General features: G+C 44.6%; 1 protein-coding gene across 2 annotated transcripts in view; it reads right to left on the reverse strand.

Annotated features, from left to right (window-relative positions):
- The window catches only part of PSIP1 (PC4 and SRSF1 interacting protein 1), a 39,212-nt gene extending 24,035 nt beyond the window's left edge, over positions 1-15,177 (reverse strand). Inside the window, exons 1-5 of one of the 2 annotated variants that reach the window (XM_068423759.1) lie at positions 15,004-15,177; positions 14,295-14,473; positions 13,106-13,182; positions 8,516-8,654; positions 202-318 (exon numbers count right to left, since the gene is read on the reverse strand). In XM_068423759.1, the coding sequence (XP_068279860.1) occupies positions 202-318; positions 8,516-8,654; positions 13,106-13,182; positions 14,295-14,366 (405 nt within the window). In that variant the 5' untranslated portion in view covers positions 14,367-14,473; positions 15,004-15,177. Of the gene's footprint in view, positions 1-201; positions 319-8,515; positions 8,655-13,105; positions 13,183-14,294; positions 14,474-14,890; positions 14,979-15,003 lie in introns of those variants that run through there. The other variant, XM_068423758.1, reaches the window with a different exon arrangement.
- Between the last annotated feature and the right edge of the window lie 2,581 nt (positions 15,178-17,758).

Raw genomic sequence — 17,758 nt, forward strand, 5'->3', positions numbered from 1 at the left:
TTAAAACACGTACAGCGCCTTAAAAGGAGTACAGAAGGACAAAAATATTACTCTATGTAAGTCTGAGAAGCAGCAAAGGCAAGGCAGTTTCAACAGTAAAACACTATTCGTTTGTTTGAAGTATTTAAGTAAAAACTTGGCAACACAGTTCTGACTTAAAAAACGTTTCTGTTAGAACAAAATACTAATTCAGTCACTTACTTTTGGGACAGAAGACTTTCTTCTTTTGGCTCCTGCTTTTTCTTCACTACCCTCAGCAGGCTCCTGACTGCTTTCTTGAACAGCTTCTTTAATAGGAGTGTTAACAGCTGGATGGGACTTCAATATAAAAACATCAAAACTGAGATCTGAATCCCTTCCTGAACTACAGAGTAACAATACGGAGAAGTGTTCTTCCACCTGTTAGTTACTGAAGAAACTTTAAATGCAATTGAAACTGAAAAGTGTGGAAATTAATGAAATAAGATATATTTTAAATTAATATTATATAATTAAATTGCATTTTCATTATCAAACTTTCAAGCTCTAATCCTATAACAACTTATTTTCACACTAAAAATACTGCAATGTAAGGTTTTTCTTATGTATAATTAAAAAAAACAGTTGTTTTTTGGTCAAATACAGCTTGTGATGCTATTACCAAGAAGTGTATTTTTAAATGAGCTATCGATCCTAAGTGAGCCAACTACCTGTTCCTGAAAACATAAGCAGAAAAAAAATTTATAATAAAGGCCAAAGAATTAAAGTTAAAAACAAGGAAATAGAAAAGGTAAAGCCAGAATTACTCTTCTTTATTCCATTACATTGTGGATAGCATTCTCACTCTTAAATATTAGCTCCTTCAAACAAAGCTGGCAGTACTCCCCTGGCTCTTTTAATTTTTCCCCCACTGAGGAAGTGATTTTGGATTTATGCCCAAGCCACAAGCTCCCTTCTGCCCTCCACCTCCCTTACTAGCAGTTATAAGCAACATCTGCAAAATATAAATACCGCTTTCAGAACATTCCAGCCAGTTCTGGCAGTTAAGCAGAAAACGTGACTCTCAGAAGGAGTTATCAAGACAAAATACGCCCATTAAAAGCACAGGGAAAAAAAAAAAAATTGCAAGCAAATCCCTCTATATTAATAGCTGACAAGTCTGTCACTTTAACATTATCTTGTATCCAGAATAAAAGCTCGATTTTGCCCACATCTCCATGTGACTACCAACTCCCCTGGGACCTTACCTGCTGTGTGGCCAAACACAAAATTATCTATTCACCCTAAATTTTTAGGCTCTGACAACTGAACTGTCCTCCCTGCTGCTGTCCAGTAACTGTGCTTCACTTAACTCTAAGAATCTTTTTTAAAATTAAAGAATTGTATGTAGATCAAATATAGAAGTCAAGGAATATCTGAAGATACATTCATTCGTCTCCAAGACCTAAGCTAAGAAATTTATCCATTCACAAATGTGTACTGAATACTGCAACACATTAATAGGCCACAATACACGATTCTACTTTAAAATATTGTGGGAAGAAGACTGTCTTCACTGATCAGTACACTTATGTTGCCTTTCCTCTCAGTCTTCATAACCAGCTACTTGTCCTCACTTCCGAGATCACTTGCTGCCTGCGCTCACACACCACACCGGGAAAACAGCTGGAAGTGCCGGTGCGGGCTGCAGTGCCCAGTGGGGAACCCAGCCTGGGACTTCCCCAAGCCCAACACAACCAGGCCCAGCTGGCTTGGGAACTGGCAAACGCACCCACACGCCAAACGGCGGCCAGCGCAGAGCACATGGGCCTCCACCAACACGGCTGTGGGAAAGGGTCACTGAGGAGGACAGCACTGCCTGAGAAGGGCTGGAGAGATGCTGCAGAAGAGGGATGCTGACGCACAGAGAAGACACACATGCGGCCACGAGGGACATCGAGGCCAGAGACGCCACAGCAGGAGGGACGCTGGAAAGAGGAGGCACATGAGGACTCGTCCAAGCCCAGCTCCAACCCAGAGGAGCTGCCTGAGCAGGGGCAGAGAAGGGCACTGCATCCCAAGGAGGAGCCCACACCCAAGCCGCCGAGTAAGAAACAAGGAACAGCAAAAGCAAAGTAATCACTAACACACTGTTTTCAGTCTCCTGTGCTGCCATCGCCTCCCCCAAGGGACTGACTGTGATGTGCAGTGAGGGGACTGGAGACCAGCCAGGGGGGAGCAGGGGTGGCCCGAGGGAACTGAGGTGTGTTTCTCTAAGTATTTGTCTTTGTTTCTCATTACCAGAATCAGTAACAAAAAGCTTATGTCAATTGGGTAAATTGTGCCAAATTCCCTGACATGAGTTTTGTTGCCTGTACCATACACCTCTTTGGCAAAAATGGGAAGGTGGGGCCGCAGAAGCTGATTTCAACCACTCTGCTACCCTTAAAACAGGTACAAGCTTTCCCATAAACTCTGAATAAAACTAAATATCTACATCAAGCACTCTTAAACTTCCCTTCCCACCCTGACTAAAACATCCAGAAGCCCTACCCCCCAAAAAACCCTTAGCTTTTAATTAAGACAGTCACAGAGACTGTTAGCAAGCAGATAAGCATCCTTCCTTTATTACTAGTAGGGCAAAACTATGCACTTGTTTCTCCAGCTTTGAGAACAGGATGCTAAGGCAACATCCTCATGAATAGGAAAGCTGCAACATAGTCAAACGCCAAGGGAAATAACAAGAACATGAAATAAGGTACCTCGGAAGTCTCATCACTGTGCACTGTACGCTATCCTGCAAAGTACTGAAGAAATATAGCTCATTTCAGTACATCAGCCGAAACAAGTAAAATCAAAACAAAAAACAAACATCACAGTACAATCTTTTATTCTTGGAAAAGTGGGATGTTCCTCCATCTTATTTATAATCTTTGGGGGAACAGTGACATAGTATCTCCATCCTAAGAACTAAACCCAAAAGGTAGTGCTTTGTGGAAAAACATGGAAGATCCATGACTGATTGACCTGACATCAAAGACGCTCAAAGAAACTATCCCTGAAGTAGACCCTTACTGTCCATTTTATTTCAGATCAAGTAACGCTTGTTCTGTTTTACATCCTGATTTATTTTACAGAATGTCAAATCTAGTCAGCCATTTGCAGATGTACTTCTTTAGCACCAACAAGAACTGCCTGCAAGTAAAAACAAGAGCTGGCTAAGTCCTAAGGGCTTGATATGCTCCAAATAAAACTTGCTTTTAACAATGCATAGCACAGGATAGAAAGATAAGGCTATCAAAAGAAAGGCTTTCTAAAGTTAAGGTGAAAACTCAGAAGAAAATTTGCCCAACTTCACTGCATTACTTCATTCGTTCTGTAATTCTGTCTGGTCCAACCCTCCTGCTCAAGCAGGGGCACCCAGAGTCAGCTGACCAGGACCATGTCCAGATGGCTTCTGAGTATCTCCAAGGGTGGAGACTCCACAGCCTCCCTGGGCAACACGTGCCAGCACCCTCACAGAAAAAAAATGCTTCCCAATGTTCAGAGGGAACCTCCTGTGTTTCAGTTTGTGCTTACTGCCTCTTCTCTTGTTAGTGGGCATCACTGAATAGAGCCTGGCTCAGTCTCTTTGCACCCCTGCTGCAGGTATTTGTATACATTGATGAGATCACCCCTGAGTCCCCTGGGGCTGAACAGTCCAAGCTCTCTCAGCCTTTCCTCATAGCAGAGATGCTCCAGTCCATCATCTTCATGGACCTTCATGGGACTCTCTCCAGTATGTCCATGTCGCTTTCGTACTGAGTAGCCCAGAACTGGACACAGTACTCCAGTTTAAAACATCCCTACTAAGAAAAGTTTCTTCCTCCAGTAATTTTAAGGCTCACTTATAGGAAAGAGATTTTAAATATGACTTGTGGAAAGAAAAAACTTTTCTTTTTTTAAATAAAGAAATTGGCTCTAGACAGAACCTGACCAGTTCAAAGAAAGACCATATGAAATAGCTATCACCAAAGCTTAAGTGAAGTATCTGAACGTAACTCAAAAGGCAGAAAGTACTACCCTGCAGAAAAACTGCTAGACTAACAGAACAGTCTGTATGTATCTCTTGCTAGCATATTTTGTGTATTTTCAATTGGAAATGTATTTAGGACTGTCTGAGATGCTATGAAAGCAACCCAGAGCACTGCTTAATTGAAGTTACTGATTCCTTCTGTGAAACAAAATATTAGACAAACTTGTTACTGCTGGTTGTTTATATCTTGATTTTCACCTTGTTAGAATGACTGGTAACATATAACTCAGTTATGGTTCACAACTGCCATCCACAGAGCATCTCTCCTACACTGTCACAAAGAAACCAGCGAGAAAGTATACACACTCACATTTTATGGTAGCAGAAAGATCTGTCCCTTATTAATACAGTCCTTCCCACTGTGATGAGGGGATTTGTGTAACCTGGAGCACAAAAAGTGTGCATCTGGAGTACAGAATCACAGAATCACAGAATGTTAGGGATTGGAAGGGACCTCGAAAGATCATCTAGTCCAATCCCCCTGCCGCAGCAGGATTGCCTAGACCATATCACACAGGAACGCGTCCAGGCGGTTTTTGAATGTCTCCAGAGAAGGAGACTCCACAACCTCTCTGGGCAGCCTGTTCCAGTGTTCGGTCACCCTCACCGTAAAGAAGTTTTTCCTCAAATTTAAGTGGAACCTCCTGTGTTCCAGCTTGCACCCATTGCCCCTTGTCCTGTCAAGGGATGTCACTGAGAAGAGCCTGGCTCCATCCTCTTGACACTTGCCCTTTCCATATTTATAAACATTAATGAGGTCACCCCTCGGTCTCCTCTTCTCCAAGCTAAAGAGACCCAGCTCCCTCAGCCTCTCCTCAGAAGGGAGATGTTCCACTCCCTTAATCATCTTTGTGGCTCTGCGCTGGACTCTCTCTAGCAGTTCCCTGTCCTTCTTGAACTGAGGGGCCCAGAACCGGACACAATACTCCAGATGCGGTCTCACCAGGGCAGAGTAGAGGGGGAGGAGAACCTCTCTCGACCTGCTAACCACACCCCTTCTAATACACCCCACGATGCCATTGGCCTTCTTGGCCACAAGGGCACACTGCTGGCTCATGGTCATCCTGTTGTCCACTAGGACCCCCAGGTCCCTTTCCCCTACACTGCTCTCCAACAGCTCTGCCCCCAACTTGTACTGGTACATGGGGTTGTTCTTGCCCAGATGCAGGACTCTACACTTGCCCTTGTTATATTTCATTAAATTTCTCCCCGCCCAACTCTCCAGCCTGTCCAGGTCTCTCTGAATGGCTGCGCAGCCTTCTGTTGTGTCAGCCACTCCTCCCAGTTTTGTGTCATCAGCGAACTTGCTGACAGCGCACTCTAATCCCTCATCCAAGTCATTAATGAATATATTGAATAGAACTGGTCCCAGAACCGATCCTTGCGGAACTCCGCTAGACACAGACCTCCAACTGGACTCTGTCCCATTGACCACCACTCTCTGGCTTCTTTCCTTCAGCCAGTTCACAATCCACCTCACTACCCGATCATCCAGACCACACTTCCTCAGTTTAGCTGCGAGGATGCTGTGGGAGACCGTGTCAAACGCTTTACTGAAATCGAGATAGACCACATCCACAGCTTTACCATCATCTATCCACCGGGTAACATCCTCATAAAAGGCTATCAAGTTGGTTGAGCAAGACTTCCCGTTGGTGAAGCCATGCTGAGTGCCCCTAATGATACCCCTATCCTTGATGTGCCTAGAGACAGCACCAAGAACAAGTTGCTCCATCACCTTTCCGGGGATGGAGGTGAGGCTGACCGGTCTATAGTTACCCGGGTCCTCCTTCTTGCCCTTTTTGAAGACTGGAGTGACATTTGCTTTCCTCCAGTCCTCAGGCACCTCTCCCGTTGCCCACGACTTAGCAAAGATGATGGAGAGTGGCCTAGCAATGCCTTCCGCCAGCTCCCTCAGCACCCGCGGGTGCATCCCATCAGGGCCCATGGATTTATGGACGTCCAGGTTGCTTAATTGGTCCCTGACCCAGCCCTCATCAACCAAGACAGATTCCTCCTCTATCCTGACTTCTTCTGGGGCCGCAGGGGTCCGGGGCTCCTCAGGACAGCCTCCAACAGTATAGACAGAGGCAAAGAAGGCATTCAGTAACTCCGCCTTCTTTTTATACTCTGTCTCCAGGGCACCCACCTCATTCATCAGTGGGCCTACATTGCCTCTAGTGTTGGCTTTACCTGCAATGTATTTGAAGAAGCCCTTTCTGTTGTCCTTGACCTCTCTTGCAAGGTTTAATTCCAAGGAGGCCTTAGCTTTCCTAGTTGCCTCCCTACATCCTCTGACAACAGACTTATATTCCTCCCAAGTGGCCAGACCCTCCTTCCACGATCTGTACACCCTCTTCTTCCACTTGAGTTTGCCCAGCAGTTCCCTGTTCAACCATGCAGGTCTCCTGGTACCCTTCCTTGACTTCCTACCTGTTGGGATGCTCTGATCTTGAGCTCGGAAGAAGCAGTCCTTGAATGCTAGCCAACTATCTTGGGCCCCCTTACCTTCTAGTACCCTGTCCCATGGGATTTCCCCTAGCAATTGCTTGAAAAGGCCAAAGTTGGCCCTCCTGAAGTTCAGGGTTGTGATTCTGCTAGCTATTCTGTTCCTGCCACATGAGATCCTGAACTCTACCATCTCATGGTCACTACAACCAAGGCTGCCCTCAACCTTCACCTCTTCAACCAGACCCTCCTTGTTAGTGAGGATCAGATCCAGCAGCGCTCCTCTCCTAGTTGGCTCATCCACCATTTGCATCAGAAAGTTATCATCAACGCACTGGAGGAACCTCCTGGACTGGGGACGGCTGGCTGAGTAGGCCTCCCAGCAAATATCAGGGTAGTTGAAATCCCCCATAACAACCAGGCCCTGTAATTGCGAGACTGCTCTCAGCTGCCTGTAGAAGGCCTCATCACCCTCCTCATCCTGATCCGGTGGCCTGTAATAGACACCCACAACAGTATCACCCCTGCCAGCCTGCCCCTTAATTCGCACCCACAAACTCTCAACTCGCTCCTGATCCGCCTCTGGACAGAACTCAACACATTCTAGCTGCTCACTCACATAAAGAGCAACTCCACCACCTCTCCTTAGCGGCCTGTCTTTCCTGAACAGGACATAGCCATCCATGACCACATTCCAGTCATGCGAGGCATCCCACCAAGTCTCTGTAATTGCCACTAGATCATAGCCCCCCGACCGAACACGGATTTCTAACTCCTCCTGCTTATTCCCCATGCTGCGTGCATTGGTGTACAGGCATTTCAGGGAGCGAGCTGGGCACACCGGTTTCATCCCAGATACACCCCCTGATTTCACCCCAGGGGGATGGGGGGCCTCCTGGTCTACCTCAACACTAGAGCGTTGCCCCAGTGGTGCAAGCCCAGCTACTACCCCATCCCCCTTCGAATCTAGTTTAAAGCTCTCCGAATGAGCCCTGCTAATTCCTGTCCCAGAACCCTTTTGCCCCTTATCATCACCTTATCTGTCGACTCTACTTCAGAAACTCCTTAACTCTTTATCCATGTTCTCCTTCAAACTAGAAACACAGTAACTTGGGATATCTTATGATGCAAGGACTAACTGGTGCTGAAATGGCAATCTGGCATGTTGTGTAAGAGCAGCAAACAATACCAAAAGATACCAATTCTTTTTATTATTGCTGCAGCGTTGCCTAGAAGGCTTAACATGTGATCAGGGTCTGGTGTATGTCCAGTGTACATCACAAAACCAAGAGGATACAGAATGTTCAGAGCAGGCAGGCAAAGACAAAACAAGACAATTTCTTTGTCTTCAGATTAAATTTGGGTCTTTTTACGGGTAGCGCTGCATAATTCCAGTTTAAGCTTGCAAGATTTATTGAGAGGGCAAGAAACAAGGAACTACTAATGGACAAAAACTGAATGAAGCAAGTTACGAGACAGTTTGGGGGCAAAAGGCAAGCATCACATTGCTTCCAACCGCTAGAAGGAAAATAGTGTACGCTAAGAAAGCATGTACTGAATCTTACAAGGATACTTGTGGAGAAAAGCGCTTGGGTTTAGAGGACAGAAAGAAGAGTGACTGAGATTCCAAAAAACCACTACTTTTCGAGCACAGTCATACAGTTCCAAAGATAAGTATTTTAGGAATATATACAGTTATAAGTATAAATAAATAATTATATATATCTGTAAGTAAAACTTGATGTGTACTGTAAAAAGTGTTAAACTTTTAGCCTTGTGCTCTGAAACTGTCAACATGATCCCTCATGAGCATGCTGTAATAAAGATATCCCCAGTTAAACAACTCCCCCCATCTCTTTTATGCTATTAATACTAGAGATTAAAAATAAAATAAAAAATTTTAACAAAAAATAAAAATTGGTCTAACTCACAGCTGAATGACAGCAATAATTCATTACCCTATAGCAGGGAAGCACTCACTGCCTTTTTCCCAACAGTATAGCAACAAAGATTTGCAGACTCCACATAACTTACCTGCTGATGAGAGAACTTCACTTTGGGATTGTTGTCAATTTCCCACAACCCTTCATTAAAACCCTTTCTTTTATTTGGTTTGCCATATTTATCTTTATTTTCAGAGTATGGGAATATGTCCTTTGGTCCCAAAAATGCCCTTAAGGAGAAAAAGAACAAAAAGAACAAAATTTCACGTTTTAAATGGTTAGTCTTTTCAAAGAAGTAAGCACCAAACGTTACTAAGATATGGAATTCATTACTACTGCAACATCTAATTCTGCTACATAAACTTTAGTTTTTTCAACTTTTGCCTTCAACAGCCCACATTTTCCCTTACTACTACCACACATATGGAGTCCCTCCTTCCCAGGACATGGAGTGTCTGGGCAAGAAACAGACGATGCTGCATTTTAAGATTGCAGCTGACAGGACAACCAGCTACTGTGAACCAGAACAATTAAAAACTGAGTAGCTTGCAAACAAACAGAAAGAACAATTGCATTCTTAGAAAAAAAATCAGGCTTAAACATTAAGAATAAAGAATCCTTGAATACAGACAATGTAAGGCAGGAGAACAATTTAAAGGAGAAGAAATGGATCCACACTAACAAAGCAAATCTTTCGAAGTTATTAAATTAAAAATACAAAATTTAAAAACAATTTTTAGTTTATTGGACAAGAAAAAGCAACACTTAAATACACGGACTGCCCACGTCTTTGTAAGAACACTATGTAATTCAGCATTAACTCAGTAGTTTTCAGTGTGTGACAACAGGACCACACAACTTCATTTACTGAACTTAACCAACAAAAGCTTTAACCTGTTCCTGAAGTTTCTCTTCCAATCCTTTTCTTGATGAAGTAAACATTAAAAATATTTCATTTTTATTTAAGCTACTCCTGTAGTAAAGGTCTTAACACTGCCTGCATATCTTTGTCAGACAAACAACACACCGGCATAGCGCTACCCCTACTGTAAGTGTGTAAGTAAAGCTTTTAGCCTAGCAGCTTTTCTCATATGTCAAAGTCACAGCATCCACACTACTAGCTTCTCTAAGTTAGACTTGTGGAAATAAGGTAACATATTACTGAGAACCAATATTCTGGTTTATGCTGAAGAACTTCAAAGACTGTTTAACTCCTACTCTCATGACCTTTCAAGTTAGGATTTCACTGTAGCAATCCATATGCTGCTAACAGAAAAAGACAACACTTTGGTAGTACATTCTTCTTTTCAATCTGTGGCTAGACACAGCTTCGTCTGATCGTATACATGTTAGATCCAACTATTTGAAAAGTTGCACATACTTGCTTTCTGAAGTACTGGGTCATGGAAAAGTTAAATAGACACTTCTAAGCTACCCTCCTATTTTCTTCATCATCTTTAAAAAAGAACTAGTTGAGACTTACACCCTTCCAAACAAAACAAACCAGAATGTATCATCATCTAGACAGCTTAAGCGTTTCCTACTCCAGCAGTAAAACACTCACGTATGTGTACAAAGTAAGCCACTGAGACAGATCAGCCTGCAAATCATCCACCTCCTTGCAAGAGATGGTCAGAGAGGATTCAGCCAGTGCGGGAAATGTGCACCTGCAAAGCCTACTTAACCAGACCAAAAGGATGGGGAGGGAGACAAACAGAAAACAGAACAGACAAAACAGGGAAGAAAGCAGGCAGTGTTTCCTGTCCCCTGACGGGAAGCATTTTTCCAGAGTTGGTAAGCCTCTACCCATATTGCTCAGGCTTTGAAAAACACCAGGAACTGGCTACTGTGAAAAGGTCATGTAGCTTAGCGGGTTGCTGTAGTTAAACCCTCATGTACCAAAAAGAAAAAGGAACAAGAAAATCAAATGAAGAGAGATTACTCTAATACACAGGGTCCAGGAACTAGAGTTCAGTGTTACCTTCTGTTCATCTGTGACCAACCAAAATTTGCACTGATGTGATTTACTGGCACAACACAGCCAAATAAAGCTTTTATTAAAATAGTTTCTATTTTATTAGTGTGTTTTCGGAAAGGGTACTGTTCCTGCACTAAGGCAGTATGGAAGTAAACAAAACAAACCCCAACTAAATTCCCCAAACATATTTTAAGAAGCATGTATCTGTTCACCGCAACAGGCAGGAATACACTTAGTTGCGTTTTTGACAAAACTTAAGAGAAAAATCAACAACAGCAATCAAAGTAGAAGTTTATATTTGTTTATAGTAATCTGCAGAACCGAATGAACATTATTCCTAAAAGTTAAGTAAGAATTATTCCCAAGCCAGTCTTGTTTTCATTCTTCCGCATGGCATCTCTTCTCTTACAGTGGCTGTCCACACAGCTAGAAAACATAATCCTTTATACAGAAGGACTTTTTAGCATGATTAAACTCATTATATGGATTTTCAGAGTTGCCACTACTTACAGTAAGGTAGGCTGTACACGAACAGACTACTAACATGCTGAAGATACATAGTGTCTAACTTTGCACAGGTGTGTAACTCTTAACTGTTAGAAGCACAGCAGAGAACAAGTTTCCCAAATTTATTTTAATTCCCATGAAAACGTACAGAAAATTGTTAGCTCTACCTAATTCCTGATGGACCACTGAGTCACATTTACAGCTACAAACCTGAACAAAATTACATGCCATGGTACAGCATTCTCCTTTTTTACCTGACCTGCTCCTTCCTATTGTTAGCTATGGGTATCTGCTGTAAGCAACAATAAGTAAGGTCAAGAAGCATGGGAGTTTCACCTGTTACCACTGTAACGAGCACAAGGTTAACTGACACACTTAAAGAATAAATGCCACAAGACAAGACAGCTGGATCATGGAACATCCTGTACTTTGTAACGTGTATGAAAGAGAGATAAGAAGTTTCTCTCATATTGTATGGATCTCTGAAATGTAGTAACCCTGAACCTACAGCTTAACAAAAACCAGATCCCAGTAAAACTTTTATTTTGTAATAATACCAAAGAGTGAGGAATTCAAATTTACCCATGTGAACTACAAAAAAAAAGAAAGCTTCCAAACCCAAGCAGTCTTAGGAGTGTAAGCTAAATTTAAAATTGGCCATGATGCTTCTCAAAATTCGCAAAGGTATTTTTAAAGCTTCAGATAAGGAGTTATTTCTGTCTCCCTCATATTCAATCTGTGTCCCTGAACTTATTTACAACTGCACAAAAGCCCAGTACAATCCAGAATGACACACGCACATTACCAAGGGCAGGATCAAAGCAATATTGTGCTTTCAGATACCAAAAAAAAATCAGGTGGAGAAAAAAAAAAAATAAAAAAGGTGAACTGCTGCATTGTTTAAAATTACCATTTTTAAAAAAGTGTACAAGATTCAAACCTTGCAACCATGAACTGAATTCCAAGAATCCCTCTTTACCTACAAAACTACATACACACAAGACAAAACAAACTAAAAAACCTGAGCCATTGCAAGATCTACTGAAAGATGAGAAAAGTTAAAGAAATGCATGGGTGCATGAGCCAAGCATATAGAAATCTTTTTCACAGGGAAATAACTTAAAAAAGAACCAAGGAACAAGTAATGTCAGAGAGAGCAGAACATGCTTACCGGTTAATTCAACAGCACAATATATCTTGTCTTAGCATGGCTTACTAAAACATAGACGCGAAGTACCAGATTAAAGCAATTTCAATAGGTATTTAGTAAAATGAAGAAAAAAAGCCCTTTCCACAAAATGCAAGAAACATAGTACTGGTATACATACTTATATCTCTGACCTGCTTAATTACCATTTGCCATTCTATTAGAAAAACAGCAGAATTAAAACAACACAATTATAGGTTTTGGTTCTTTTTTTTAAAAAAAAAAAACAAACAAACCAACCAGACAAAAAACGTAGCACTGAATTTGAAGTCTTGGAAATCCCCACTAGAACAACCAGTCATGCTATCAAGTAACATATAATTTTCAAAAAGACAGAACTGAATAAAACCCAGCATATTTACAATCAAATATGAGTAGTGGAAGAAATAGTCCCTCAAAGCAAACGCTGTATGACAAACGTTCTATGCAAAATGCTGGCATTGCTGTAAGTACCCAAAGATAAATATTTTGCAGGTTGACAGGTATAAAGCTAACTGCACTTCCTCATTTTTCTCTCCAGATCGTATAAAAAAACCCAACACCCACAACCTCAAACCTCTCCAGATAAAAACCCCAAACCAATACATGATTATTTGTCCATTTCTCAAATTTTGCCTATTTCATTGTTCTCAGCCTTATTTCACTGCCTTTGAGAATACATTGTTGAGAATTTTGAGGCTATACAAGACTATAATTGAAGTTCATTACTGAAGAAAGAAAAACCTATCAGTCATGCCACTGTGGGCAGGATTTTTTTTTTCTTTCTGATGAGGAAAGTGTACATGGTATGGTTATGGTCTACCATTCCCTTGAATAGCTTAAGCAAATGCTAAGAGAGGCATGTCTTGTCAAAAGAGATTAATTTAGAAAGAGCTGGTCTCCTACTGAATGCTATAGTTTAAAATACACTACATTCAAACAACCCATTAACTTCTTGTCACAGCATTCTAAAATGAAAAAAATACGACCCTTAAACATAAAGGACTTACGTCTCATGGGTGCCAAAAAAGAAAATGGGCATTTTATTCGTAGGAGGCTTTACTGCTCCATCAGGAACTTCATCCACCTAAGGAAAAGACAGACTGTAATTCAAGTCAAGTAAAAGTTAAGAACAGTCTAGGGAGAAATAAGTAAAAGTGCTAAGCATTAAAAAAGAAAAAAAAAAAACTATAGAGAAGTCAATCAGGTCCCGAGATGTCTTTTTAGCTGCATGTTAAAAAATACAACAGAATCAAAAACAGTATTAGCAACAACAGGAAATGACAGCACTCCTCCCATTAGAGCAACACTTTTCACACGACCACTTTCTTTAAAAGGAGAGGCATGATGCACTACAGGTAAAAAGCACAATTCAGTTTCATCCAAATACCGTCCCTCCTTCAGCATACGCAATAGCAAGACTTCTTACTCTCAACGCTGAGCTAATAACTTGCCCAAGCCCAAACGTCAAGTGCTACAAAAAGGAAAGGTGAAACTTTAAAAAAATTCTTAGCCAGTTTGTTAGCTAAATATCTCATAATTAATCTTTTATCTACATTCCGACAACTGTCAAATGACCTACAGCAGTCACAGAACTTGCCATGCCTCTTCCAAGGGAGCCTAGAGAATGTGAAATAGGACTGGACAACTTATCACATACACTCAGCTTATGCTACAGGAAGTACTACAGGAATAGCTGACTTTAAAAGTAAAGAGTAACTCTGCCATAACTTCGTGGCTTTCTTTTGTCAAAAAAAGCGCAGTTATTCAGGAACAGTATTTTTGTACAGTTAGGTGCTTGCACAGCTCCAGCATCATGCTACCATACAGCTGCCTTTATTTCTAAAAGTTAAGTTGTGCAAATTAGGACAACTAAGACTGCTGGAGAGGGCTACTTGTTACAGGAGAAGCGACCCCCAGGCAAGGACGGGGCAACGGCAAACCAGAGCACGGGATCTGCAACGCGATTCAGGAGTCACTTCCCACCACGGGCGCACCACCGTGCCCTCCCTCACCCGAGGGCAGGCTGACGGCGCAGCCGGATTTAACCGCATTGCTCTCCACAGGTGTCTGAACGCCCTTCTTGCAAGACAAAGCTGGAACAGCAGGAGGGGAGGGAGGCCGGGGGAGCCGGGGAGCGCGGAGGACAGGTACCGAGCCGGGGGGGAGTTGCGGCCTGCGGGGGAGGGGGTGCCTTACCCTGGCTGGCCAATGGGGATAACCTTTCATCTTGGCAAAGATCAGGTCTCCGGGTTTGAAATCTCGGCTCATGTTTTCTCACCGACGTGACGCCTGCTGTCGCCAGGCGAGCTGGGCCGAGGGGGGGTCCGCACCTCCGCCCCCCGCCACCGAGGCACTGCCGGCCGCCCGAGGTACCGCTGCCGGGGTAAACACAGCGGGGTGGGGGAGCGGAGACAAGGGCAACACAGTAGGGACCATCAACAGCGCGCCCCGCGAGGGCGTGCGGCCCCCGCCCCTCACCCCGCCGGAAGCCCCCCGGGACGCCCAACGGCCGCGCGCTCGCAGCCAGGCGCGCCTGCCCGCCGCTCGCCCACCCCCGCGGGGACGCACACGGCTCGGCTCCGCTCGCCCGCCGCGGCCGGAGCTCCCCCTTCCCCAGCAGGCACGGCTCCCGCCACAAGGACATGCCACCCGCCCGCTCCCCCACAGATAAGGCGCGATGGCGCGGAAGCGGCGCGGGGGGCGCGGAAGTGAAACTCTGCCCGTCTCTCTCCCTCCTTCCCTCCCACCCGCCCGCCGCCTTAGCTGCGGCGGTCTGGCGTCTCGCTACCCACCGCGCTGGCGCTCGGCCCGCAGCCCCCCTCCGCCTGCAGCAGCAGCAGCAACTGCCACCGCCGCGAGAGACACGGCCGCGCTCCCTCCTCCCGCCAGGCGGGGCGGTACCAACCGGCACGCCGCAATCTAGGTGGCAGGGAAGCAGGGGGAACCAGCGCAGGCCCTGCCGAAAACAGACAGCTCCGCTTCCGCCCCCGCGTCTGAAGGCGAACGGGGGCACCCACGAGAAGATGCCGCCCGCCCTGAGGAAGGGAGGCAGGGAGGAAGGAACCGAGCGAGCCTCAGTCACCCACTCTCCCCTCAGCCGTGGAAGTGGCTCATTCCTCCTTCCGCGGGGGCGGGGCGGCCGCGGCGCTGCGGGGGGCGGAGGGGGAGGAGGAGCTGGAGCGGCGGGGCCCCGCGGGCCGCCCTCGGCAGCAGCGGGGGCGGGGTGAAGCGCGGAGCCCCACGGCCGGGTGCCGACGCGCTTTCTCTCCCGTTCCAAGCCGCGACCGCTTTGCCAGTCACACCCGCCCTTCGCCCCGCGCTGCCTTGAGAATGAGGCGGGCTGTCTCAGGTGGCGCCGGTGCCGGCTGCGGCCAGCCTGGGGCCGGGCCTGCCCTGCGGCCATGCGCCGCTTCAGGCATACGTGCTGGCGAGCGTCGTTTTCACCTACGCTGAACCCGATGGCCCCGCGCTGGGGCCCTTCCCGGCCGTCAGTGCGGCCTCATCCACGCACTGGAAGTCGCTCATTATCACCACCCTCGCTTGTGAGATGGACGGGCGCGTTTGTCCCCGCTGGTCTCTTCGTGTTTCTCCCGCCCCACAAGCCCTGTTACAGAGGCCCTCCCTTTCCCCTACAAATACCTTTCTTCTAACAGAAGCCCTCAGATCCAGATCGTAACTGAACAGCATCTTTCTGCCTGCTTGCCCATCCTGTTGGGTCTGCTTCTAGTTCTCCCCCCTCTGCATCGAAAATCAGCTGGCCTGTCAGCCTCTGTGGCTTTGGCCCTATCTGATGGTCCCACACAGCACACCCTGCAAGTCAACGTACTGTATGTTTGCGCTAACAAGGGTGCCAAAACCAGCAAAAAGCTGTAAGAGTAGTGCCACAAAAAGTTACATCTTACACAATTACATTGTCTCATAAGGGCAGACCTAACCATTTGGTGCTGGAGTGCTCATCCTCGGTGTGTGGCCTCGTGCACAAGTTTTACAGGCGAGTTTTTTGCCCACTGCCCTTTGTGCCGCTTGCACACAGAGAAGTCCTTGTGAGAAGAATCATCTTACTGCTTTTAGCTTTTGTTGCCCAAAAAGTGGGATCTTCGCCTGGTATGCAAGCCAATACACACAGGATAGAGGTATTTCTTTTATTCTGCATCTGCACAGAGGTGGGTGTGACGTGGTAATTCCACAAAGCTATAGCACACCAGAATGCCACTGGGATTCACGGTTACACAGTTCCAAACGATTAGTAATGCCTACTGGTAACACCTACCCTATAATCATTGGTTAGTTTAGTTTTTATGTTGCTTTAAAGGTACAGCAGTCTTTAAATTTACCACACATGCTCTGTGAGGGGTGGGTTTATGTGGGTAAGGGGCTTTTTCTCCTCTAGAGATGTGGTGTTACCATGCTAATGAGACTAGTTAATTCAAAGTTTGCTTTATTGCTCTTTTTGATGATGTGCTAATTTGGGAGACTATCTGAGCCAGTCAAGGATGTACAAGATATAGGAGCATCTGTTATCACCTTCAGACCCTTTGGCTCCTTGTTTGTTAAATCAGGGTCTCCAGTTGGCCTATTTTAGTACATCCTCTCCTAGAACAAACAAAGCCCACTATTTCTGTCATAGTTTTGATACTGAAACTCAAGTCAGGCCCAAAAGACCCACTGCAGTTGCTACAGAGCAAGTTGTGCTTTGTTTGAGGCTCTCTTCTCCTCAAATGCAAAATGGTCATTTATAAATGTTAACTACAAAACTTTGCTTCACCTGTGTTGAGCAGGAACAAACTGCAGTTTTCCAGTGGCTCAAACCAGTCAAATTTGGTTGATTTTCTTGGAGGTAGTAAAGCTCGTATCCCTGACATAAGTATCAAGTTTCTACAGGGTTAGACAAGAGCTCATCTGAAAACAGATCATCAACACAATAGACAGGAAAAAAAATAAGGGTTTTTTTGAGTTCTTCCTGTGAGGGGTTGTATGTCTTGAGCTTGCTTGTTTGAAACAGCCGTTCCAACTGATTTCCTGCAGGTGTGGGTTAGGTCGCATTGCAAACAGCACGCTGGTATACTCTCTGCAAGTGAAGAAGTTGCTTCTTGCTTTGCCAAGGCCAGACCCACAGTGGAGTACCATGTTCTCCCCTCCTTTTTCCTGAATGTCAAGCAGTCTTTCTAAACACATCATGAGAAGGTATCTCTGAAGAATAATAAATAAGTTAATGTTGAATTCCATGTGTGCTACAACTCTGATTTATTTCCTCCTTTCTAAAAAAAAAACCCCATATATCCTGAACATATGTAGATTTTAGACCAAAATATTCCTTGAACTGTGAAGAAATGCTGAAGACAGCGTATATATGAGATGTAGGTGTTCGTTTAGCTACATGCATGCAGCAGGAATATTGTGTCTAAATAAAGTTTTGTGAATCAAGGTAAAAAATGATACATGTGTTATTTTGGGCAGATAAACTCATTGGTTCAGTATCTGGTAAGTTACTATGGTGCCAAAACACATGACAACTTGCAGACATGGTGTTAAGTCTTTATGATTCCTTCTATATTATCCCATAATTTGTATTTCTTTATTAGCCAAGGCCATTTTAAATCATGTTCAATTTTTGACTATTCATCAGACAACAGCAGGGAGGAAGCCTGGTTCCCTATTGT

The sequence above is a fragment of the Nyctibius grandis genome, chromosome Z, assembly GCF_013368605.1.
Source record: "Nyctibius grandis isolate bNycGra1 chromosome Z, bNycGra1.pri, whole genome shotgun sequence".
In the NCBI taxonomy this organism is placed as follows: Eukaryota; Metazoa; Chordata; class Aves; order Nyctibiiformes; family Nyctibiidae; genus Nyctibius; species Nyctibius grandis.